The sequence below is a fragment of the Poecilia reticulata genome, chromosome 1 (assembly GCF_904066995.2).
Source record: "Poecilia reticulata chromosome 1, P_reticulata-male-v2, whole genome shotgun sequence".
Classification (NCBI taxonomy): Eukaryota; Metazoa; Chordata; class Actinopteri; order Cyprinodontiformes; family Poeciliidae; genus Poecilia; species Poecilia reticulata.
The window spans coordinates 21331072-21356730 of NC_088830.1; the positions used below are offsets into that span (position 1 = coordinate 21331072).

Below are 25659 nucleotides of genomic sequence, written 5' to 3' on the forward strand. Positions count from 1 at the left end.
GGACTAACTTTCTTTAAATTATATGTGATGGGAAAAGACCGAGTGCTGGTTTTACGCATGTTTCCCGCTATGCCTCCCTTGCTGCAAACGGGATGTGTACCAGAGGAAATGAATCTAACATAAAAAAGAGGGAATGGCAGAGAGAGAATGAGAGCAGGTCGGGGGCGGGAAAGTTTAGTAAAGTGGAACTTGGTAACAGATGCGAAAGAGGGGGCGCGGCCCTGCTGGGAAGGGTGCGGGTTGCGCGATGCTGAGCAAGTTTGCGCGGTCTGGGTGCGCGCGCGCTGGTTAATACATGCAAGCGCAATTTCATTCGTGTGTGTGTGCTCGGAAAGAAAGCGGAAAGGACATGAGCGCACATTGAGAGTGGCTCTTTTTTTTTTTTTTTTTACTCGGCGTGATCATTTCACGCTTCCCCCCGAAGCCTTTTTTCCACCTAAAGCGTTTAGTTGCAGCTGACTGAGCACTTGCTGGGAGTGCAATAGGGAGCGGAAGGGTCGAATTATTTCAGCCTACAAGTCGCCCCCCCTCCCCCCAAAAAAAAAGTACTGTAGGACGAAAGAAGAAAAAAAAAGGAAAGAAGGGGAGAAAGGAGTAGCAGAGAGAGAAAGAGAGAGAGGGAGGGAGGAAGGGAGAGGGAGAGGAAGAAAGGGAAACACTGGGAAAAAAGTTTTTGTTCTTTTCCTTTTTTTTTCTTCCTCCGTCCCCTTCCCCCTTTTCTAACTGGGTAACATGGACCAGGGGCCCAAGAGTCCTGCGCTACGGCTCGGGAGAGCAGGTAGGGTCACACCGACTCAATCTATTACCCTTTCATTTTCTGAAACATGTTTTATTATTGTTGATATGATTATTATTTGCTCGATTTTGTCAATCTCACGCAGAGCATTGAATTGCTGCATTTATTTTGCAACAAATGTTTTTTGCTTTAGTTTAAGTTTGTTCAACTTTGTGAGATGGCGCTCACAAAGTTTGCAGAACTTTTCCCTGCATTGCATCAACATGAAAAACTACGTTTGTTTCAAAACTTTTAAAAGCCATTGCAAGTTCTGTCTTTATAGCTCGCAAGTTTTGTATAGTTTTGTTTGGATTGTCGTCACGTTTGTCCAGAACTAAAATGATCATCCAGGGAACAAATGTTCAATGTTATCACCATTTTTTTTTTAGGAAAAGCTAAAAAACTGCAAATATTTTTTGACATTTTCGGTTTAGAGGTTCTACTTTAAAATACTTTATGATGCTGATCACAACTTTTCAATTTTTTTGAATGAGTGCAGAGAAGTTAAGCGGGCTGATGTTGAGAGGTTTGTGTTTCAACTCCACGCGTTAATCATCTCACAGAAACCAAACTTGCTCTTGTTGGATAACAACTCTCCTTCCATGCCACGAAAATATCGACTCTTTCTGTACACGCCTGAGAAATTCACTTTTTTTTTTTTTTTTTTAGCTTTTAAATGATGGTTTAATTCGGGGACCGCATGTTTCTGAATGTGGGCTACAGCTCTTTTATTCAACAGGTGAATGCTCTATAAAGCAGCGGGGTCTGAAACAGCGATGGATGAAGCCATCGACCTCGTTATGGCACCCAATGGATCTCACATCATTTCATATTGCTGCCCGCTGCGTCCACATTGATAAAACGTCGTTTGTCATTAAGAAACCGCGGGCAGGTGATTGGCCACTTTAAACCACGGGCTGAGCGTCATGCAGCTTTTTTTTTTTTTTTTCCTCCTGCAAAGCAATGAAATCTGACTTAATGATGCGTTCATGTTTGCTTAATACGGGTTATAGTGAGTCATGCATGATACACGTTTAAGACAGAGGCAGATTATTATGTTACGTACATCTCTGACGTGAGAGTAAGATCCCTTGTCTTCTAGAAATAAATAATTTTCGGCCTTTAATAGAAAAATGCCCCCAAATGTGCCCTAACCGGGCACTAACCGCTGATAAACGCTGAAAGCGGAGGGATTTGTGGCAATTGGTTAATAATCTTTTTAACCACTGAGGAAATCAGAATTTAATAGCGGCCCTCCTCTGTTGATGTGTAGAGTCTTGAGGGCCCAGGGCCTTCACCTAACGCCTCTCGATTCACCTCTCACTTTGATACGTGCTTGGGTTACAAAGGAGGATCAATAAGACTGAGCGTGTAGCCTGTCGGACCACATCCCACCGTCCAGAAGGGTGGGGCCGCACGGAAAAACGCTCAGATAGATTACATTTTCAACATTATATGGATGCTGATTCAGTCACTGTGGAGTCCAATATGCTTAAGTTACATTTCTGACATAAAAGAGAGTTCATTTGTGTCTGTTTTGGTAAAAAAAAAAAAAAAAAAAAAAAAAAAAAAGCTCGATCACAGGGGCGTTTCCGGTTTAGTAAGGGGCGGCCAGGTGGGCACCACAAACAGTCTTTGAGGGGAAGCAAAAGTAAAAGCAACGACAGATTTTCAGGTTTTGTCATGTTTCTCTTCAGAATTTAAAATAAGTCAGTGTTTTGTACAAATGGTTATGTCAGAAATGAAACTTTCAAGATCCTGCAAAAGTTAGTAAATTATACAGCAACTCTCCCAAATAGAATTTTTTTTTGTCCTGGAATTATTTTAGGGCGAGAAAAAGAGAGAAAGGTACATTATATTGGCATTGGTATAGGTATATGAACTGCATTTTAATAGATAGGAATTTGAGCTGTTTGTCTTGTAAAGTTCCTTGAGGTGTGGTAGTGTGGTTCATAATTATGTACAACTGGTGTAAATGTGGCTTGTGCGCATTTAATCGCTCTTGGGAAAGTTTGAACCCATAGGTAGTTGCAAGGTTTGCTACTTCCTTGAGTCGGCCCTGTTTGCGCGAAAATGCGCTGCGAGCATGATCTCATGTTGGATTTCTGGCTTCAGTTTTGACTTTACGCGCGTCACAGGACGTCTCGTAGACACGTTTTCTGGCAGATGGATTGCCAAGACTGTAATTCATATTTGCAAACATGTGTGGGGCACACTGCTAGAGCAGTGGGTGTTTTACCTGTATGGTGCCTCACTCTCCAGTCCATGTACAGTGTTTTTTTATTATTATTATTATTATTTATTAGTGATGACTTTTATGTATTTCATAAGCTAGTGAAAACCTAAGGAGAGATACGGAAGCTTTTCTCATTATGTTTACAGTCAGCAGGCGTGTAATAAACGAGCTGGCGGAGTTAACATGCGCTATTAATTTTTCATTGCTTTTTTTCCCCCCTTTCGTGGCTGCGATGGAAGTAAAAAAGCAAAATGCTTTCATGGTGGATGGAAGAAGAAGAAGTAGAAGAAGAAGGAGAAGAAGGAGGAGGAGGAGGAGAAGGGGATCGGGGGGGAGGAGGTGGAGGAGGGGGCGGCATTTTAGCAACAACAACAATTGCCTTCAATTTGCATCCACCTGATTATCAGAAGTCAACATTCTTACTAATGTCTAAAGAAAGTATCCAAAACAGCTGCAACCCCCCCTCTATCCATCCGAACTCCCGTCTGTAGCTCTGCAGAGGTAATGAAATATGGTAATGGCTTTGGATTAAAACCGTCCTACCCTGATGGAAGTTTTTTCTCCAAATTTACAACCCTAAAGCAACAACAATTTGTATACATGATTGATTGTGTTTGGATGTTTTTTTTTTTAATTGCTTGTATATTTAATTTGCAATTTGGAGAGACAGCAGCGATTGCTGCCGTTTATACACGTGTGGGGGAACGGGTGCGTAAATTTCTGCAAAAAAAGAAAATAAACAGAGGCTAAAAAGAAAGACGGAAACGACACGTTGTGCTTTTAAAATTTTCTGCTCCAACAGTGCAGTTGCCTCTGCTTTTGATCACTTATGAGAGAATAAAAAGGAAATCAGCGCAAAGAAAAAAGAAAGAAAGAAAGAAAAAAAACTCTTGTCTTTTGTGAGTAATCCTAGAGGTTTTGTACATTTCTCATACCACTGCCATTTTCTTCCTGCTTTGGTACACTAGAGGCCTCCGAGAAGGCACTCTGTCTAAATAGTGAGGCTTATGCATCTCGATTGATTTTGTCTTGTATATGTTAACCAAAACATGTAGCTATATAGCAGCTGGTTTGATGTCTGTCAGGTTTGCATGGAACCCAGTCCACTGATTGATCCTCAGAGAAATGATGTAAAATATGTAAAATATGAAGGAGGATCCGTTAAAAAAAAAATGTTGGAAATATTTACTCAGCAGAGACGTAAAAATCAATGAGGATTCAAAATTCATATTTCTACTTTAAGATCCCAATCAAAAAGTAGCGGTGCTGCATGATGAAGTTTATAGTGATTGCTGTTTATGTTTTCAGTCCTCTGTCTTAGTCTAGCCTCCGACTGGACACACTGAAGGACTTTAGAGTAAAATTTCGTGTAAATTTTGTCTTTTTAATTATTTGTAAAAAGAAAATAAAAAATGACTGTGTGTGTGTGTGCGCGCCTGTGTGCACGTAGGCCTTTTTGTCCAAGGCTGAACGCCCCCTCGTGGCTGACACTTACATTCTTCTTCAAGAAACATTTTTAAGCTCACAAAAAAATGCAAAGCTTCCAGCTTAGCAGCGAGGTTAGAAAGCGGTTTTCAGAAAGATATATATATTTTTATCTATTTATTCTGTATTTTCCACGATGAGCACATCTAAGTATGTGGTGATTTGTTCGTTTTTGTGAATGAATTAGTTGTCTTAGATCGGTTCTTTCATAGAAGCCTGGGAATTCAAAGAAAGATTTTAATTTTGTGCAACAGAATGTATAAATATTAGATACTAATAAAGTCTAGTGCTCTGATGTCCTACCCATATGGACATCAGATCAGTTGGAGAATAAGCTCCAAAAAATTATTTAGATAAGATGCATTCTCTTATTTGGATTCCTTAAAATGCCACAGACTTTATTATGATAAAATAAGCAAGATTCGTTTATTGATACCTTCATGAACACGGTGGGAAAGTGCGTAATTACGTGTCATGGGCTCCCTGAAATACACCCTACCTGCTCCGAAATGCAGCCGAAATGACTCAAGAGGAAAGGAATAAACTCTCCTGCGTTAGGCTATTTGTGTATTTTGACATCACAGATGCTTTGTGTAGGCCTCTGCGAATCTTCTGGGACGAACATCGAACCTGACAGTTTGGAGTGTGTGTTTGCTCTTCATTAAAAGCATACATATGTCTGGATCAATTAGGTAATGAGGTGGGATGCATGTTTCATATGTTTTTCATTAGATCCCACCCCTTGAGGTGGAGGGGGATGACGAAAGAAAATAAGAAAGAGGAATTATTCAGGAGTGATTGTTCGCGCTTGGTCGTTCTGACCCCCGTAGGCCTAAATGTGACAAAAAATATTTTTGCATACCACATTTTGTTAAAAATATACATATACCATTTTAAAATACACGTCTTCATTCGATCCACTTGGTTTTTATTTCTTCATCCAACACGTCATGCCTTCATTAAAACGCCTCAGTTTTAATACTCACTTAATTAGCAGTTACACAATACACCGAATAAACTCAGAAGTAAATAGCTATAAAGGCGATGCGTTTTTAAATAATTCGTTAATTGAAATTAAAAATATCATTTACTGCGTTGGCTCACCGAGCGACTTCATAATTGGTCAAAGGCGAAAGCATGCGGGGTGCCATTGGCGCACGGGATTCGCTTTAGCCAATCACCGAGTCCCACCCCCCTCGCTGCCCACAGCGAGCTGAACCGGGGTTGGTGTTGACGTCAAGATAGCGCTCGAACCGTCATTGGCTGGTTTCGCGGTGAGTGACGGGCAGCGCGCAGGTTAGGGTTCCAGGGGGCTGGGAGCGCGGGCGCTGTCCGCGAGAGAGCAGGTCCTGAAACGCGCCGTGCGCCGCCGCCGGATGCTGCGCGCAGGCAGGCTGGTCATTTTGAGATTAACAACAAAGCTCGCTTATGTGCAGTACGGTGGGGGGTTTTTTGTCTCCTAAACAGGAGCGCGGAGTAAAACATTCCGATTTGACTTGAAGAGGTTCGCCTCTAAAACTCACTCAGTCACCGGGAGCCGGTTTGTGCAGCGCGTCCCGGTCCACTCAGGAGGTGCAGGAAGAAGATACATCTGAAGTCTAAGGCTTTTTACTTGAACCACAAAGTGCATTTTTTTTCCTTTTTGCTTTTAACTGAATTTGCATATTTATTTATTTTTATTTTTATTTTTTTTTTGGCATGTGGCATTTTTTTTGTTGGATATGGCACCGCATGATGTGACCGCTTGTCCGCACTCAGACGCTGAACTGAAAGGGGATCTTCACGTGAGAACGGCTGCCGAGGACGATTTATAAATTAAAAAAAGAAGAAGAAGAAATGTGCATAGGACAACCTGGAAACACTGGATCTGTAAAGAATTGTTCTACCTTTCGCGCCTAATTTTAAAATTTTATTTATTGATTGCTTATTTTATAATAGACTGACAGGAGAGTTGTGCCTCCATCGGTGAAAGTACGGGGGTGGGTGGGGGGAGCGTTCACGGTCAGCAGACCGACAAGAAAAAAGAGCAAAATAGTCAAACATTCCTTGCTTTACGTATTTTGTTTATTTTTCGTGTTTTGGATTAATAATTAATAAAAACTTTTACATTTTTTTTGCCGACCTGGGACTGGCGCAACTTGACCCAAAGCAGAAGAAAGGAAGACAGAAGCTCCTCTGGTTCAGGAGACACCACAACTAATCCGCTGCTGTGATTCCAATTATTCCTTCCTTCTAATTTATTTTATTTTATTTTTTTATGTTTGAACACCTCCTTTTAACTTTTCGATCAAATGTGTTGCTTTTGCTTTTAAACACAGTCTTTTTTTAACAAGAAAAAAAAAAACACAATCATTTTGAAGGAAAGCCTTTTTAGTCATTGGAGGTCCCATCTATCATCATCATAGCCCGCAAAGTGGAAGACCGACGCGGGTGTTGTTTTTAAGATCCTCTCGTTGCTCAAAGGGCCCTGGGGCCCCCTCTCTGCACCGATGGAGATTCATTGTAAGCACGACCCGTTCGCGGCGATGCACAGTAAGTTCTTCTGGTTATCATTCCCTTCATCTGCATGATCCCAACTGGCCCTCAAAAACCGCACACGCCACCAGCCCTGCATGCGTCCACAGAAAAACGACACTTCATTTGTTTCGTTTCAACCGAAGTTGCCAACATAACCGAAACGTAATTGCTTCATGATTTATTGCTTACTGAAGATGTAGATGTATCCGTCTGAAACCAGACAATTTACCGCTCAAGTCCAAACGTCCAAATTTCGCAGAACGTCTTAACCACTGAACGACCTCTTTTATTTTGGAAGGTATCCAATGTTTTGCATACGAGCAACTCAAAATCATTTGAATAATAATAAAAAACAGTTTATTGAATACTCTTTCCGGTCCTGCTCTTGGTGTTTTTATTAATCAGTCACACTCCCCATGTGCTGCATTGTTTAAAAGTATGATGTGTTCTCTGTCCCGCGCTCTGCGAATACGATGCATGAGAATCATTTGGCATGAGTTTGGTGATGCTGTGAATGGAGAGATGAAGTGCGGTCTCTGCAGGCCCGCTTTGTGTTGTTTTCGCCGCCGTTTCTGCTTTGTAGGAGACGGTTTGTTGTGTTTGTATGGCTTGAAGAGAAGAGGAGGTGCAGAGGTCAAAAGGGGAGGGAGTGAAAGAGGGGTGAGGGAGGAAAAGCGAGAGAGAGAAGGAGGGAGGCTGAGAAAGAGAGAGAGAGACAGAGAGAGAGAGAGAGAGAGAGAGAGAGAGAGAGAGAGAGAGAGAGAGAGAGAGTACCAAAGCATGACTAAAAGCTGAACTTGATCCACAACAGTACCAGAAGAGTGGAGCTCTGGTTAGGTTCTGATGAAACGCTCTGTTTCAATTTCACCAGGGGAAGCGGTGTAACAATTTGCATTTGTTTAATTTTGGCAGACTATAATCAGTATTTATGAGTAAAAACTATACACGTTTAACAATTAAAATTTGCTTAAAGAAATTTGTGAAACTCGCAACCGTTCTTTAAATTTACTACTCCAACTCAATGTGTCAATCTCAAACTGACAAATATCTACAATGCAAGAAAAATAGACTCATAATTATGACATATTACATTACATAAATTATGACAATCTTTTTAGGTCTGTTGTTAAAAAGTTGGAATGTGAACATTTTAACTTTGCAACCTCAGCTTAGACGTGCCGTTTCGCTGCAATGATTCCCTTGGGGTTATTAAGAAGCTCCCCTTGTTACAGCAGTTTTGACTTCAGCAGCAATGTTGCCAGTGTTAACTTTGCTTAAATTTTATGGGCTCTGTCAATTCTAACCCGTATGCACTAACTTTTACTGAGTGAATGCATATGTACCCATAGAAGCGTCTTGGCCCTACTTTTTCTGCTGGACTTTGAATACCAATATCTTTAACCCATAGTGAAATAACATTATTTATCAATAAAGAATTTATTTACATTACATTCACAAACGAATGTGCTTGATTCAAATGTAAATATTCCTAAAGGCTAACATTTAATTCTTTCCTAAAGTCCTTTTTATAGTGCAGTGAGAGCCACAGGTTAAGGCACGTGCAGCTTCTGCTCACAGGTCACAGTCTGGCTCCAGAAGACTTGAGGGAAACAGCTGCTGCATGCAGGGGGAACCTCATGTAGTGTGTGTGTGTGTGGGGGGGGGGCAACTTAGGCATTCAGTGATGACATGGCGGACACTGCTTTGTGTGTTAGGCTCACTGTTTTCATCCCCCCAAAGGTCTTTGAATTAGTTAGCCTTACAACATTCCTTTTTATTTGCAGAACTTTGATTTTTAAAGGCAAACTTAGAGATACTATTTTTAACATTTCAGAGATCACTTTTAGGTTCAAATAGAATTAAATGCATTTTTGTTCTTTTCGTCCATTTTTTGTTCCATCCTCAAGATGCAATTTTCTATGCGTGATGCACTGTAAAAACGAATTTTGGTGGTTGTTTAATGTTAGCCTTAGAAGTTGTAAAACTTCTATCTAAGCATATTAATTTCTAAATATAATGTGTTGAATATTTGTAAAACAAAAATTGTACTAAAACATTTTATTAGAAAGAAACATTATATGTTAGTTCAGTCAGACTACTCTCATTAGTTATGTGCGTGACCAGCAGAGAGCAACATGGCTAATATGTGTATTATTAATTAATAAAGTGAAAATTAAGTACTCCCATAACACTTATGACTAAGAAAGTTTCAAAGTTTAAAATTGTATCTGCCGCTAAGCTGCTTAGCCACAGTGCTAATGCTAATGTCAGACTTGCTAGCAAGCCAAACATCTTACCTGAGACAAGTGGCCAATGAATGTTAGCGTCAGGGAAAGATTTACATACAACTAAGAGCAGATTTTTAAATAATTGCGAATATTTAATCCCTTAATGACAAACCAATTGTGTTTTTTTAACATGGATGACAAATCAAATGAAAGTCTTTGTAATTTGTCTGAAATAAACTATTTTATATTTTTACCTGTACAATAATTTCTACTGATAAATGTGAATGTAAACTTGCCAAAATAACATATTTGCGTATTGTGAGGCCAGTTCATTAGTTCAATTTTAACACTGTTTTATCAGTGCTGCGCAGGACAGAAGGGCTTTGTTTCATCCTTTTTGTCTGTGTTTATCCTCGAAATAGTGGGCATTTTTATGATATTGTCTTATCGGATAACTGAATTTAAAAAAACATTTGTAATACTGTAGACATCTTCACTCATAATAAGGGAACAGACATTAATCCTTTTTTTATTTTTTCACGCCAATACGAATAAATGCACAGTTTAGTTTCATTTTTGAGTAAATTTTTAAATTTCAAATGTTTATTTATTTCTTTTTATTCTGACATTGAATTTTCCTTCCTGTCTTTTGTTAGTATTCTCTAAACTGCATGAGCGCATCCTCCACACCTTTCGCATTTTACGTTTGGTTGTTTTTCTGTGCTCTGCTGCTGCAGGTTATTTTTGTATAGAATGTGTGACTGATATAGAGGACTTCCCACGGTGTGTTATCCCACCGGATTAAAAAGAAAAAAAAGAAAAGAGATTTTTAAAAAAAAAACTACACACACGCACCTCAGAGCTAGAACGAATCATGTTTCCTCTTCCGCGCCATTTCACCAGAAGCCAATGATCCGCAGGGCTGACGGTGAACCAGCGGAGCTAAAGTTATATATGTCAGAGCGCGGAGACGGTTTAAAACGATTACACCTTAAAAAATGTCAAAGGTAGGGAGAGAAAGAGGTCGTGGGGAATCGAGTGTGACGCGTGGAAATGTTGTTGCGCGACTCTGGATGTGCGCCTCTCTCCCTTCTGTGTGTGTGCTGCTGCTGCTGCTGCTTGTGCGTAAAAAGGCCCAAAGTTCAGCTCAGCAGGGAATATGCTGCACCTTGTTTGTGTCTCTGCGCCAAATAAAAGTTTCCCTTAAACATTCAGCCATGTTCAGACATTTTTTGTTTTGTTTTACTAAAAAGGTTGCTCTTAATGTTTTTGGAGTTTTTAAATATTTATATTTATGAGGTTTTATGCTTTTTTGCGTAGTTCACGTGAATGAGCTCCCGATTATACATTTAGGGGAGGGAATTGTCTGCAGCGAGTAACATATATGTAAAGAAAAAATCTATTCCAGGTAATTGTGATGATAATGAGCTGAATTTCATAATCACGTATTGTAATGGTAATGAAGGTATGGTGAATATTAAACGCGCAAGGCTGTGGCCTATACGTTGGTGAGCAGATAGAAATCTACTTTGTACAAACTCGTAAAAAAAAAAGAGATTTTAATCAGGCTGAGTCAAACTTTACAACCTGATGAAAATAATTGTAAACACGCAAACACTTGACGTTTTAAACTCGTAATTGCTGCTGCCCCCCCCCCCCACCCCCTTGCCCCGTCGTCATATTTATTTATTTATTTATTTATTTATTTATGCCTGTTAATGCATGTAAAGTTTTCCACAGTATCAGAAAATAGTCTTAAATGGTTTTCGGAGTGCCACTTTAAGATTATAAGCAGTCCTTTTCTTGTTAATCTTTCTGGAGATGCTCTATGCTTCTACACTATTTCTACAGCAGTTTATTATCCTGTTTCTGTCCCAGACATAATTATTTTCCAAAATCAGGTTGGGAAAAAAAACAAAAAAGGAAAAAGGAAATGCAGAATAACATTACAGGCCACCTTTAACACGCCAGCCACATCTATCTAGCCACTGTTTGTTCAAGTAAATTTGCTTCATCAGTATTCTTGGAGGCAACTATACCAAGCAGCTTTCAGTCAAAAGTCATTTACAGATCCACCCTTTTTATTTTCTTTCAGGCTTTTTTTTTTTTTTTTTTCCTCTTTCACGATAGAAAATATTGAGAAAAGGCGAGAAGCTGTGGTGTTTTGTTTGCCATTTCTCTGTGGCTGTATTTTTAAGTCGTCAGGCCGTGACGAGGCAGATGAGAGATGAGAGAAGGACACTGAGGAATGTAACAGGAAGAAAGAGACAGAGAGCCCTAATGGAGCTTATTTTCTGGATGGGGGAGTTCCAATATATTCTGCTTTATCTTAGTAATTTTTTTTTTATTCTCCTTTTTCAGAAACAGTGAATCAATCAAACATTTAAGGAGATGGTGGGCTCCTATAAGTCAGCGCCCATAAAGAGTAAATAAATAAAATACAACAGGGATGCATAATGACCCCCTGGGTCTCTCCTGGCTGGCTCTGCCTTTCTCTGATTCAGACGGATGAAAATGAAGCTGCTTCCTCTGCCAACACCTTCCTCTCTCCAGAGACGGCTTTGGGAGAAAGACTCCTAAAAACCCAAACCCCTAATTTGGCAAGATTTTGGTGTCTAATTTGCAACAATACCCACTGAGCAGGACACTGTTGATTGAATTCCTGCAAGAAAGTAATGTATTTGTTGGGCTTGGACATTCACTCAAATATAGGAAAACGCATAACAGGACACAGAGTAGAATAGAAATACTAAAGAAATCTATAAAGTTGTCTTAGGTGACGGTTTATCTGTTGAGCGTTTAGCACCTTTATTTTCAGAAAGCCAATAACTAAACAAAGGATGTTGGAGAATGTTCTTTGTTTTACGTCACAATATATATTGTGCACTGTTGATGACATAAATGGCAGTAAATACAGCATCTTTCAGTAGTATTCATCTATATTTTTTTCCTACTTTTAATCAAGTTGCAGTCACAAACTTCAAAAGGTTTTGTGGGAGCTTCTTAATGATAGACCAACTCAAAGAAATTCATAATCACAAAGTGAAAGGAAACTTATGATTTGTATATATTTTTTAGAAATATAAAATAATACTGGGCCTTGCATTTGTATTTAACTCCCTTTAGTCTGATGAATAAGGTCTTATTGGCAAACAGCTAACAGTTTGCTTAAAATTACAAATAAATTTAAATGTTAGAGTTTTTCCTTAAAAATGCTATTTATGAGCATTTGAAATGGGCTTAAAAAGTTTGCAAACAAACTTGATGTTTTAGAGGTGGGTTCCCCCTAACATGGGGGATATTATTTGTATTATGTAACTATGTTACCGTCAGTTGCTATAAAAATGCTGTATATGTCAATCATAACATAAGAGAATTAATTTGACTTTGCAATCTGATGCCTTGAAATTGGGCCTCTGTCTCTTTAAGAAGAGAGACAGAGGCTATTTCTGACACTATGCCTCACAACAGTACTTCTCACTATGCCGTCCCCAACCTTTCTTATATGGAAGTTGGATCGAGAAGTAGTTTGTATGATAATCTTAGTAGACACGCAGTTCCACTAAGTTTTTGGTAATTGCTGCTGCTAGTCTGGAGGAGCTGAGAGGGAGGTTGTTCTGAGAGGCGGAAGCTCGACTTGAGATTGCAGCTCTCCTCTGAGTAAATAGCCGGTGCTTTGTGAGAACAAACTTTTAGGCATTTCCAATGGTTGCCATGGGAGATTCAAGGATTTCTCAAACATGCATGAAAGAATGAAAGCAACACTCCAAGTATGTTTTTGATGAGGGAATAACATTTTAATATGATATGAAGCAAAAAAAAGAGTTAATTTTGCATAATATCTCCCTTCCTTTAAGGTCTGTGTTTTCTATGAGAAGTCAAGTGTTCTTGGGCTCCCCCTGTTGGCCTGAGAGCTGTCAGCAGCTTATTAGTTTGCTTATTCCTTAGGCCGGCTGTGATCATACAGCTGCTGATAAACAAATACGTTTATAGGATGCGTATGCCTCTGCGTTAGCCCCTATCAGTATTTATAGGTTTGGAAAATAAATTTCAAACATATAATCCCCAATACCTTAACCCTCTAAAAAATGTGAGAGTCTGAACGCCTAATACCAACAGTCAATACACAGATAAGTGAATAAATAGTTATCTGGAGGCTTTTTGTGGGTCACAAGTCATTCCTCTCCATCTCCTCACAAAGCAAGGCGTATTTTTCGTGCCCTGGCCCAGATAGAAGGGGTGAAAGGAACCATTTCATTTACTCTTATCTGAGAAAGAAGGAGAATGGTTGGGTAAGGGGTGGGGGGAGACTTCAGCGCAGATACCTGTGGTGAGGAGGACTTAGCGCAGCAGGCTTCTATAAACGACCTGCAGAAAATCTGCTTTTATTCGCTGAGAGGTTTCGGGAAATAATAATGAGGGCAGGAGGGAAAAGGAATAATGTCCTTATACAGCCATAAAGGATTCACACAGAGTGTTTGAGAGTGTAAAAAGATTTGTCCATGTAGGTCAGCAGACTCTTTACAGCACACTCTCCATGCTGAATGGGACTGGCAGAGATTTTGTGATCATTCCCTTTAAACTCCCAGAAATCAGTCACAGTAAATAAGTGGATTTCTCCTTTATAATGAAACAGTTGGTCCAGCGGCGCCCTGTTGGCTCGAGGGTCAGAGTGTTGACTGGGGAGCTTTGTTGCATGATGTTTTTTACTCCCTACTAATTATTACCTGTTAAAGGCATAACATCAGTTGTGGTATTTGCATGAATGTTCCCAAATCTAGGTCTTATACTTTATAAAAGTGATGATGTTTAGTGAAAAAGATTCAAACTACGTGTGTCCACAGACAGTGAGGTGAGCCCTGTCGTCCAGATCACTGCCACTGAACAAAATGCACCTGTGTTGGAAGAAATAAATGCCTGTTTTCATAGAAAAGACTCATATCTTTGAACATTGTTGGTAAGTTTTCATATAAAAATTGATACTGATAAAAAGGGGACAAAAAGCAGAGCATTATTGGATGCTTAGTGAAAACACTATTTATGTATGATGGTGACAATGCTTGCACCTCTAATTAAAATTAAACATTTGATAGTTAAACATTATAGTCTGCTCAGACTATATGACAACAAGGATATTTAATTAATGCCATGTGTCTACAGGCAGTATAACCAATTGCAATGAATGTTTTGCAAGAATATTTTAAACAAAGATGTGAGGATTAAGATACATCCTGTTGTTTTTGATGCTCGAAATGCTTCTCTTCACTTTATAATCTTGAGCAGTTTCTGTCCATCATCTACATGTCTGTATGAGAATATGTTAACAGTCAGAGCAAACTTGATCAAGATCATTTGCTCCAGCTGAAAAAAGGTCAAGTGAGTCTAGTTCCCCTTTTTTGCACCTGCGATTTTAAGTGTGAGTTTATGAAAGATTTTCACTACGTCTTATATATTTATCATGGTTTAAAGGCATGATTGTAAAACTGTCTCAAAGGATGCAGTTACATTTATTTAAAACAGAAAAGCAACAATTATTTATACTGCTTCTAACATAACATGTAGACAGTTACAATTTTTTTTTTATCGCTAGTTTAATTTTGATTCACTTTTTATTGCTCTGCTCTACAAACTTTAAAACAGGCATAACTAGTTGATATCAGCTGATTAAATAGTTGGGTTGTCTGCTGTGGTCAGCTGCTTTACAGACATCTCACCCACACTGTAGTGCTGAAACAAGAGTTATTAATAAATCTTTTTTATCCAGGTAACTAATGTCTCATTGGGTTAAAATCTGTTTTCCAAGAGAGACACTGCCACAAAGGCAACACATGAAACAAATAAAAGAAATAACCATTACAAAGTAAACACAGCTAAGCAGTAAACAGTTGGACCATGATAATAAGAATAAGAGTGCCTGGCAAGTCCTTGGTACCCACACAATGACTGTCCTTGTTTTTCATGATTGGAAAACATTTCCCCATCATACAGTTTGTGAGGGAAAATATTAGGGCCTTATTTCAGTCATCTTACTGGCAGTGCATAGCAGTGGGTGCAGGAAGAGCAGCGATGCGTTACTCCATGCTCTGCACAAAGTGAGAAAACTCGGTTCCCTAAAGCACTTTCTCTGAAATCTTAAAGAAGGAGTTTAACTGTAGAGGAAGTAGGAATGGAAACTTCAGCAGAACTAGGTAAAACTGTGCTGCACCTTAATTAACCATCTCATGCTCACTGTATTTAATTGTGATATTTAGCAAACTAGTTATTTTAGATGACAAAAACGGCTTTCTGTTGCCAAATCGTCTCATATTTTCTTGAAATATAACAAGATGATAACATTTCATCACTGAGCCTGGGGTGAGAGTAGCTCTGAGAGGAATGGCATAAACAGAAACCTCTCACTTTCCCCAGATACATTACCGCCTTTTGTCGAGAGTGATTGCTTTTCAAATTGTGCTGGTGTCTGCTTAATGAGCCCTCTTACATCTAAAAAGACGAAGCTGTAAGGTTAGAGCCAGACCGTTCTTATTAGACGTGTTTGTAGAGTTCTGTTTCACATACTGACTTATTTATGTTAGAGCTGGAGAAACAATGTATCTTTACTTCTATTCTTCCTCGTACTGATGATGAGAAGACGAAGTCAAGGCGGCTGGTTCACGGGACGGCCTGCTGTTTCAGGCGCTACCCCTGCTGGGGTTATGTGTTTAAAATCTATTACCCCCACAGCTAGGATTAGTGTCTGTGTGTAAAGAAGAGAGTGCGTGTGTGTTTCCCCTAAAGACGTAATCACTATGGTAATACGAAAGCTAGTGGATTAAACGGAGGGGAAAGTTGATTTACACTTTGCCTTTGGTGGGATTCATGTATACATACAGTACAAACACAAACTCGGAGGTTGCGGAGAGAGGGAATGTGTTTTTTTACCCCCAGGATTGGCAGAACAAAGTTAACATCTCAGATCATTACTTTTAAATCTAGTCCAGAGTAAAAAGCCTCTATATGTTTGCTGTGAAGTTTGGAAATGTATTCATGGGCAACATGTGCTTCAGAGTTCACTCTGATTTATTGTTGAACTGCTTAGAAAGTTCTTTTTTTTTTTTTTACTTATTAGAAAAAATGTATAAGTATGATAGAAATTTATCCAATAAGCACATTTGATTGATTTTTGTCTTATTTTTTTTAGCTAATAGCTATGGTACATAAAATAAATCATGCTTCCAGAAGGTTTTTCAATTACCTTAAGCTGCAGCTTGTCTTTTCTTCTACTCTAGTGTGTTGCAGCCTTGCTTTTTGTTTTTATCTATTTCCTGCTTTACTTTCATCCCTGCCTCCTTAGAGGGGAATATTACCAGCATCTTCTGCTGTGGGGCCGAGCCGAGGCCTTGGTCAATAATTAATTGAAATCCCTTCACTTAATTGCCATCTTTGCTTAGCTTGCCCCTTGGAGAAATTGGAAAAAGTTGCTTTTGTGGAGCAGAGCAACTGATATTCTTTTGCTTCGCAGGATAAATGAGAGACGTAGTGCAGATCAGATGCATTAAAAAACGACTCCGGTTTGGAGGGCGATACCTGTGCTGCTGCCATCCAGAATTGATTAAGTTTTTCTTCTTGGATCAAATTTGGACTATTGCTTTGGGTTTTAACAAACACATGGTAATGAAGTGAAGGTTACAAAAAATATTACATTTAATTTATTCATTAGGATGATTTGCAATAAAAAGCTAAGAAAATAAAAACGTGATCAGGCAGGTGTAGGTTGCTACTGGATAATTTATGACTAATAATCTTTACATCACAGTAACTAAACATGTTAACAGGAATAATAATTTACCTGATGATGCTAGAAATGTTAGAGGGATGGGTGTAAAAATAAGATCATATTTCTACCCAGTCCTTTGAACGTGTAAATATATTTTACTACTATTCCTTTTGTGTTTGGTTTGCTTTTGTTTAAAACTTATTTTGTTTGTATATAACTTTGTTTATGCTTTTATTACGCTACTTTTAATAAAGTCAAACCAAACCAAAGACTTACTTTAAGAGATAAACAAATAAAATTCCTTTCAACAAATTACGTAAATGTTTTGGCACGTAATTGAAATTACTTGTTGAAAGTTTGGTACATTTAAAAGGTACTTAGGAACAGATATTTAATGAAATTAGCAAAACTGCAGTCAATGCTTTACATGTTGTACTTTAATTCTAATTAGTTTCAATATAATTATATTCAAATAATTTATTTAATCACTTACACATCTAATGCTGAACTTTGGATGTAGTTTGTTTTTTAGTTCATATGGTTAATAAACAACAAAACAATAGAATACATTTAGATTTTCTCAATAAAGAGAAATTTCCCTGTTATCAAATCTTCCTTACAGTTGATTTGTCTTCCAGAACAAAACTCAAAATAACTGGTTGCTGGATGAAACATTCCTGAAACAGTAGTAAACCTTTAAAAACTATCCTCATCTTTTATTCAACAACCACAACTGTGACGCAACTTTCATTTCCAAACTTTATGATGCTCAGCATTGCAGGACGTTTGACTTCAACTCCGTCACTGAACTAAATAAAGTATAAAATGTTCCATAAATAGCAATATGTTTTCCAGATCTATTCTAGGAAGGTGCTTTTGTAACCCAATGGTTACATTCGGACATAAACCACTTTATTTTGGTAACTACCTAAACATTTTGACTAGAATTGAACTGAAGCTACTGATTCAGTCAAGTTGATCTTGTTTGCTTTGTGTGAAGTTCAGTGAACAGTAAGGTCATGTTTATATGGATTTTATTGTGCTGTTGAGAAAGTTTCAAGAATGTAAGTTTTTATCCATTAAGCAGTAGCACTTATGGCAAAGTTGGACTTGGTAGCAATCAGAACTTCTTAATCTTGATGCAGTTTTTGTCATGTAAGTCAGGAAAAATGTAAAAGTTTTACCGTCATTTTAATTACACGTTATGTCTTTGTTACATGACAGAACAAATTAGATCAAGAAAATTAACATAAAAATAGTTGGAATTTAAATAATTTAGTCCAGTAAGAGCATTTTAAACTTTGGTTAAAATCATTTAGCTCTCAATCAATTTCACCTCAGATATACTTGTTTTAAATCTAACCAATTATACAAACTGTTTCAAGGATTTTATTGCTTGAATTAAAAATGGTTTTGTCAGGTTATTAAATGCACTCTACTGGAAATCTTTTTAAAAAAATCACCACTCCATCTTCAATCCATATGCTGTCATTCACATTTGAAAACATTTCTCTTTTTTTTTTTTTGTAAAAGTCATATCTTTAACAATCCAGCACTTAAGACCCCCATAACCAAACCACTGACTTTCCTCTCCCTGTGTCACTCGTCTGCATCCTTCCTGTTAACCCTCTCAGACTCTTGCGGTCTCTTTTCCAGGACATGGCGGCGTGAACCAGCTCGGAGGCGTGTTTGTAAACGGCAGACCCCTTCCAGACGTGGTCCGACAGCGAATAGTGGAGCTCGCCCATCAAGGGGTTCGACCCTGCGACATCTCGAGGCAGCTGCGGGTCAGCCATGGATGCGTCAGCAAGATACTGGGCAGGTAAAAGACAAACATGCCAGCACAGTACTGATGACGTTCACTGCTGCCCTTTTTGTGGCTAGAAACTGGGAGAAAATGTGTGCTTTTCTGGAAGAGAAGCAGAAAGTGTCTGTATTTAAGCATTGTCCCTTTACAGTACAAAGTGAACATGAACATGGCTGGTTATTATTTGTGCGGTAGTCACATCTTGTGTTGGCATTTTAGAGTTTGAGAAATCAACTTACAGGCACAATCACACTTTTTAGCTTTTCATAAAAAACCTTAAATTGAATTCATTTTTTATTCCAGTACTGTAAACGTTTAATAAAGTCTGAAACTTGTTAGTGCTCTGAACAATTTTAAATAAATGAAAATGAAACATTTCTGCATTATTTTACTCTTGTAAGTAGTTGGCAGTGTTGTTAAGCTTCCAGTAAACAACAACCGGTCCAGCTTTCAGCCACACCATAATTTTTGCAAAAATCCTTAACTCAGAATCCTTCCTGCACAATCCCTCCAACATCTAAAAATAGAATTTTTTTTGTGAAACTGTTAGATCTTACACAATTGTAGTTTGTACCTTCTGCTTTACATTCTAGTTCAGGGGTATCCAAAGTCGGTCCTGGAGGGCCGGCATCCTGCATGTTTTAGTTCTCTCCCTAGTGGTTGTAACAACCTCCTCAGCAAGTCAGTGTTCTGCTTAGGCCTTCTAACGAGCCATCATTTGATGCAGGTGTGTAAAACCAGAGAGAGAACTAAAACATGCAGGATGCCGGCCCTCCAGGACCGACTTTGGACGCCCTCTGTTCTAGTTGATGTGAGGTTGTTGGTGGAGAAGCTGACTGGTCAATTTTCTAAAACTTCTTACTTCTTCAGCACACATGAGCTGTATTTTCAGCCACGTTGGCCTTCAATTTCACTTGCCTCCGCCTTTTCACCTTCCCCCTCTCACCTCTGTGTCTCGTAAGTCTTCCCTGACGCTTCTCAGTTTTGTGAATCTTCTCACCTCCCTTTTCTCTCCTTCCTCTGTGTGTATGTCTGGCTTTTCAAAGCTAAATTCAAGAGCAAATCCCTGCTCGTTCCGTCCCCCACAAGAGAAAAAAAAAAAAGGCAGACAATGGGAAAAAGATTCATCACTTCTTTTCTTTCTTTTTTTTTTTTTGAATTAGCATCAAAATGAAAGTGGTGCAATATTTCTGAACCACCACCAACCAAAAAAAGTGAGTAAGGTGAAGAATGGAATAAATGGAAGAACAATCAGAAAGGAAAAAGGCGTGTTAAGAGAGTGGAGTGCTGCAAGAAGAAAAATGAATGAGAGACATAGAGACCATTTGTGGGGACAGAGGGGAAGGATTAGCAACAGCGACCCTCAGCTATATCAAAAAATGTGTTGCTCATTGTTCTCTCATGCCTCCCTTTCCCTTTTTCTGTCTTTCCCTCTCTATCTCTTTCTTTCTTCCCCTCTCCTGGCCATTCAACTCACTGAAGCGTTACTGTGAGGGGGAGGAGAAGGGACCGAGGGATGGATGGAAGGAGGGAGGGCTGTTTTATCCTCTCCTCTCTGTCTCTCTGGTGCCAGCAGAACAAAAACACCAACTCTACCACCCTGTGCGTGTCTCTGCGTGTGTGTGCGTGGATGCTCGCACGCGTGCGTGAGCGTGTGAGCAAGTGAGTGAGTGCGTCGGCTCATCGTTGAGCAGGATATCAATAACCGAGCTCGTTTATTCACCGATGATTCAGCTGTGAATAATTTAAATCGTTTTCCATTTGAAAATAGATTGTTTTTTTTCTCCTTCGGCTGTGTTTATGCTCCAGCTGTGAGGAGTCAAAAAGTGCAACACACACAGGGGGAGAAAGACAAGGAGGCACACATTTACAGCAACTCGCATCTTCACGGAAAGGATTACTCCACCGTACAGTGGAGGGAGAGCAGCAGGTTTAAGACTGACTGACAGCTTGCAGCCACGCAAAGCACCCCTCACCCCCTCCACACACACACACACACACACACACGCAAACACACACAAGCATTTTTTATTTATTTTTCTTCTGCAAGCTGAGCGGTGCACTAGTTGTGCTTCCATCTCCTGCCCTCCTGCCCTTTCTGCTTGCAAATACATTCATGAAATAGCCATGGTGGACACTAAACGCTTCAATTTTTTTCTATGCGGGGAAAACAGCAGCGGTTCAGCAGATCGAGTCAGGCATCAGGAGCATTGTGTCACGGCTGTTTGAGAGGGATACAGTCGCATTAAACAATTTAGCTGACACAGATATCTCAATGTAAATCAGACAGATGCAGCATTATGTAACAAGCTGAAAGTGTTTGATGTCATTCGCAGAATACAACAGAAGAAAGGCTGTAGGGTTAATAAATATTAGTTAAAACTTTACTCACTGTGTCAAATTAATTTAAAAACGATAAACACGACGATTTGATCATGATAGTGCTGCAGAACCTCACAAAAATATTCATGCTTCTTCAACTTTCTGACTTTTCATTTACTGATTTCAATTTGGACCCATTTTTACGAACTGGTTGACTCCTACTCTAAGGTGCATAAAGGGGTTGAATACGAATGCACTCCACACTTTTCAGAGTTTTATCTCAACAAAATATCTATCCTTCCATTTCATTATTTCCACCTCTTTAAATATGTTGAAGTTTCCTGAAAAATAACTGGATAATAATTATTTTTTTACTTATAATTAAAGATGGCTGATTAAAAGGCCTTGTTTCTATTTTTATTTTCGACAAGGTCTTCATAATATCTGACAATGAAATATTTTTCATCCAGTTCTGGCTGTTTGATTCAAAATGACCAGTTTTAGACACATTCCATGCAGATTCAGGCTATTTAGCCAGTTGGTAAAAAAAATAGTTTTCTGTCTAAGGAAATCCAACCAACTGATTTGAGTTACTGACTTTGCAAACTGAGCAAACATTTGGTGACAGTGGAAATGAATAATGCCCCTTGTAGCAATGTTTCTGCTTTTATGGGGAAGGTAGCAAGATGTAGCATCTCCAGCATTCATGGCATATTACATTTACAATCAAAAGTTCAAAATGGTGAAACATCAACCACTGAAGTCTTTAATTCTGGGACTGGGAAAATCAGAAGGTTTTCCATAACCCTGACCTAAAGATCCAATATGGCGGAAGCACCTGCGAAAGGCAATTGTAGCTGATTTAGTAAATGAATAATGTCTGATTGTGAAAGTTTAGCTGTACTGTTTAATCTTATAATATCCAGACTCCCTGTTATAGTCTTACTCCACCCCCCTGCCCCACAACGCCTCTCCCACACAGTGTTCATCGGGTTTTTTTTTATTCATCCATCCCGCGCCCCCCTGCAATGGCACGGTGCCCCCCCTAGGGGGCGCACCCCATAGTTTGGGAACCACTGGAATAAGCCTAAAAATGAACTCTATCTTTGCTGTCATGGGTGCTGATTCAGAGCAAGTCTGAAAATATAAGACAAAATTTTCTTTTTTTATTATTATTATTGTTTGGCAACCTGAATGTTGCATGCTTCCTCAATGAACCTTTTGTTGCTCCATCATCAAGTTTGTCTACCAATCAGCTATTACACAGAGTGAATATGCAAAAGACAGAAGATAGTTTTCAAAATCAGTGATTTTAAAAAACTATTTCTTAAAATCTTTTATGTGCGGTGCCTTGAAGTACCATTACATCCTGAACTTTTTCACATTTCTTCCCTTTAGAAGCACAAAGTTCAGTGTGCATCATCCTCAACATAGTCCACATCCTAAAACATGGTGGTGGAGCTACGCCAAGCGGGGTGTGTGATAGAAAAACTGATCAGCACTAAAGAGAAGATGAATAGAGTTAAATGAAGGGAAAACCTTGAAGAAAACCTATTAGAGGCTGCAAAGACTTTTAGTTGTACAAGAAAAGGCTGTTCAACAAAGTAATGACTCGAGGTGCTGAATTATAATTTATGTGTAGCATCTTCTACCTCACAATCATGCAGCGCTTTCTGTTAACCTGTCATCTAAAATTAACTAAGGGGTTTTGCAAAGCAGTGGAGCTCTTCACATAAACTCTGCCAACATGTTTTATGTTCCTGTCTGTGCTTCAGACAAACCTCTGCTTTTCCTTACAGGTACTATGAAACGGGCAGCATCCGCCCTGGGGTGATCGGGGGATCCAAACCAAAGGTTGCTACACCCAAAGTGGTCGACAAGATCGCCGATTACAAACGCCAAAATCCCACCATGTTTGCCTGGGAGATCCGGGACAGGCTCCTGGCCGAGAGAGTTTGCGACAACGACAGCGTTCCCAGCGTCAGCTCCATCAACAGGTGCCACAGTCTGTGCGATGAGTGGGTCTGGGTATCAAACTGTAACGGCAGATTGTAGACGAAGCACGGAACAACATAAATGTTGTGTGTTTTATCTGTGTATCTTTTTCGGTGTGGGAGTGGAAGAGGGGAATTGCAAAGAGGCCCCCAGCTTCCATATGTATGAAGTGGCCGCAGCTCAGTGGTTCTACACGATGCTACAATGACAACCCCTTTCCCCTGAGTGCACAGAGGGAGCGACAGAGGGAGGGATGGGGAAATAAGAGAAAGAACGAGTGAGCCAAAAAGGCAGACAAAGAGAAAAGGAAGGTGAAACAGATACAAAAGGGAAGAAAAGAGAAAATGGAGGAAAGGAAATGAGAGGAGAGGAAAAGGGGAGGAAAGGATGAAGAAGAAAAGAGGAAGAAAAGGCTTGCATGATCAACCAAGCAGGAAGTATGAGGCCCCTCTGCCATGTCAGCCTGCCTAAGCCACTTCACACACACATACACACGCAAACACACACAGCTTTGCTCCCACAATGGTCATGTTCTCTCTGTCACTCAGGATCTCTCAAACAAGCCACTTCATACACACTAATATCTCCTCTCTTCTTCTGCAGGATCATACGGACTAAGGTTCAGCAGCAGCCTGGTCAGACGGGCTCGGTGTCGGCTCACAGCTTAGGTACGTTGCTCCAGCTCATTCTGGTTCCTTTAGAACTGAGATGTCGGCTGAGAAGGAAGAAGGCAGAGACTCCAAATATATCAGCTTAGCAAAATGTCACCATTATTAGGGACGCAACTAGAAACGCAAAGACGTTTTTTTTTATGACCATAGGAATGGGTTTAAATTATTTTGGTGTTGTTAAGAGACACCTGAGCAAGTCAAGATATTTTCCTCAGCAGAAAAGTCAACTCTAAATTTTACTGGAGGAGTAAAGATAAAAGTTAATCATGCTGTTAACGCCTTTGTCTCCATGTTTACAGTGCTAGTGCATCATACTCTCAACATGAAATACACCAGAAACATCCTTTATTGTAAGGGAAAATGTCTGTAAGAAGAATTTGCTGTAGTGTTGTTCACAAGAAACATGAAATTTCAGACACTTTTTCATGAGCTGCAGTGAAATTTCCTGATTCTTGAATTTACTTCAAACTTGCCTATTTTATTAAGATATTTTCTGATAAATGCAAAGCATGATAATTAAGGAACACAAACCTGAAAATATTGCATACCTTTGTATTCAATCTCCCAGAGTTAATACCCTGCAGACTTTGGTCTTTGACAGAAAGCTCAAACTCACTCAGACTGGATGGATGCCGTCCATGAATATCAATTTGGAAGAAGAGCTGCAGTAGATTCTCAATTGGATTTATTTGCTCTGGCTGCAAGCATGAAGTTGTTGCCCATGTCAGGCTCAAGTCTTTTGCTGCCTCTAATCGGTTTTCCTGGTCCTATCCAAAGAAAAAGCGTCCTCACAGCATGAAGCACAACCACCATGTCTCACATTGGAGACGGTGTAATTACTGTGTTTATTTTGCCCCAGAGCAATTTGCATGTCGGCCAGTAGATTTAACTGTAGCACCTTCTTACACGTGCTTGCATCTCGGTAGCTTGGTGCTTGTGTATTTCTGGAGGATGAATCAAACAGATCTCAGCGAGATGTTCAAGGTGTAGGAAGTTTTATAAACTAACATGAAAGTTTTTGGTTATTATGTAAGAAAATGTGGACAAACTCAAGAGGCACCTCCTTGTTCAAGGGTCTGCATGTTCGAGTGTGTCACAATAACATACAAGTAACAGGTAGAAAAACAATTAGAATAACATGCATAAACAAGATGATGAAGTTCACTGCTGCTACCCTGAATCTGGCACTTAGAGGCTACATTAGAATACAATAGAGTAAAACAGAATTGACTTTATTGTGCCACAATGGGAAAATTTACGTGCTACCTCAACAAAGTAAAAGGCAATCAAAGCATGTAGATTCACACAAAAATGAAACACATACCAGAATAAGGAATAAAAATACTGTTCAGTAAGGGAAAATTTCATTGTGCAGTTATTAAAAAATAGCTACTCTGGTTCAAAGAAATGAAGTGGGTAGGTTAATTTAAAAAATGTGCAGGTGTACAGATTTTTTTATATGTTGAAAGTGATTAAAGAGAGTGCAGGTAGCAGCATTTATATGAACATTGATGAGTTTGTTTGGAGCAGCGATGGTTATACAGTCAAACAGCTGCAGGAGGAAGGATCTACAATAGCACTCCTTTGTGCACCAAGGATGCAGCAGTCTGTCACTGGAGGAGCTCTCCATTCAGCAGCAGCTTCATGCGTGGGGTGGCAGACATTGTCCAGCAGTGATGCTATTTTAACTAGAGTCTTTCTGTCTCCCACCACCTGCTCTGGGGCGACCATGGAGGAAAAAATGTTATGAAGAAACAAAAATGTATTCAGCAAGTTTCTTTTTAATTGAGGATCCACATTACTTCTTATATTTGAATAATCTTTTATCTGTGAACCAAAGCCTTTTACTCCCACATAGGAAATATAC

The 25659-nt window shown here is 39.3% G+C and overlaps 1 protein-coding gene across 3 annotated transcripts in view; it reads left to right on the top strand.

Annotated features, from left to right (window-relative positions):
* Positions 1-535: 535 nt before the first annotated feature.
* Positions 536-25659, top strand: part of pax5 (paired box 5) — a 60933-nt gene continuing 35809 nt past the window's right edge. Inside the window, exons 1-4 of one of the 3 annotated variants that reach the window (XM_008412420.3) lie at positions 536-778; positions 18654-18819; positions 22926-23123; positions 23725-23789. In XM_008412420.3, coding sequence (XP_008410642.1) covers positions 733-778; positions 18654-18819; positions 22926-23123; positions 23725-23789 — 475 coding nt within the window. In that variant the 5' untranslated portion in view covers positions 536-732. Of the gene's footprint in view, positions 779-3526; positions 7029-18653; positions 18820-22925; positions 23124-23724; positions 23790-25659 lie in introns of those variants that run through there. The other 2 variants (XM_008412441.3, XM_008412431.3) reach the window with 2 other exon arrangements.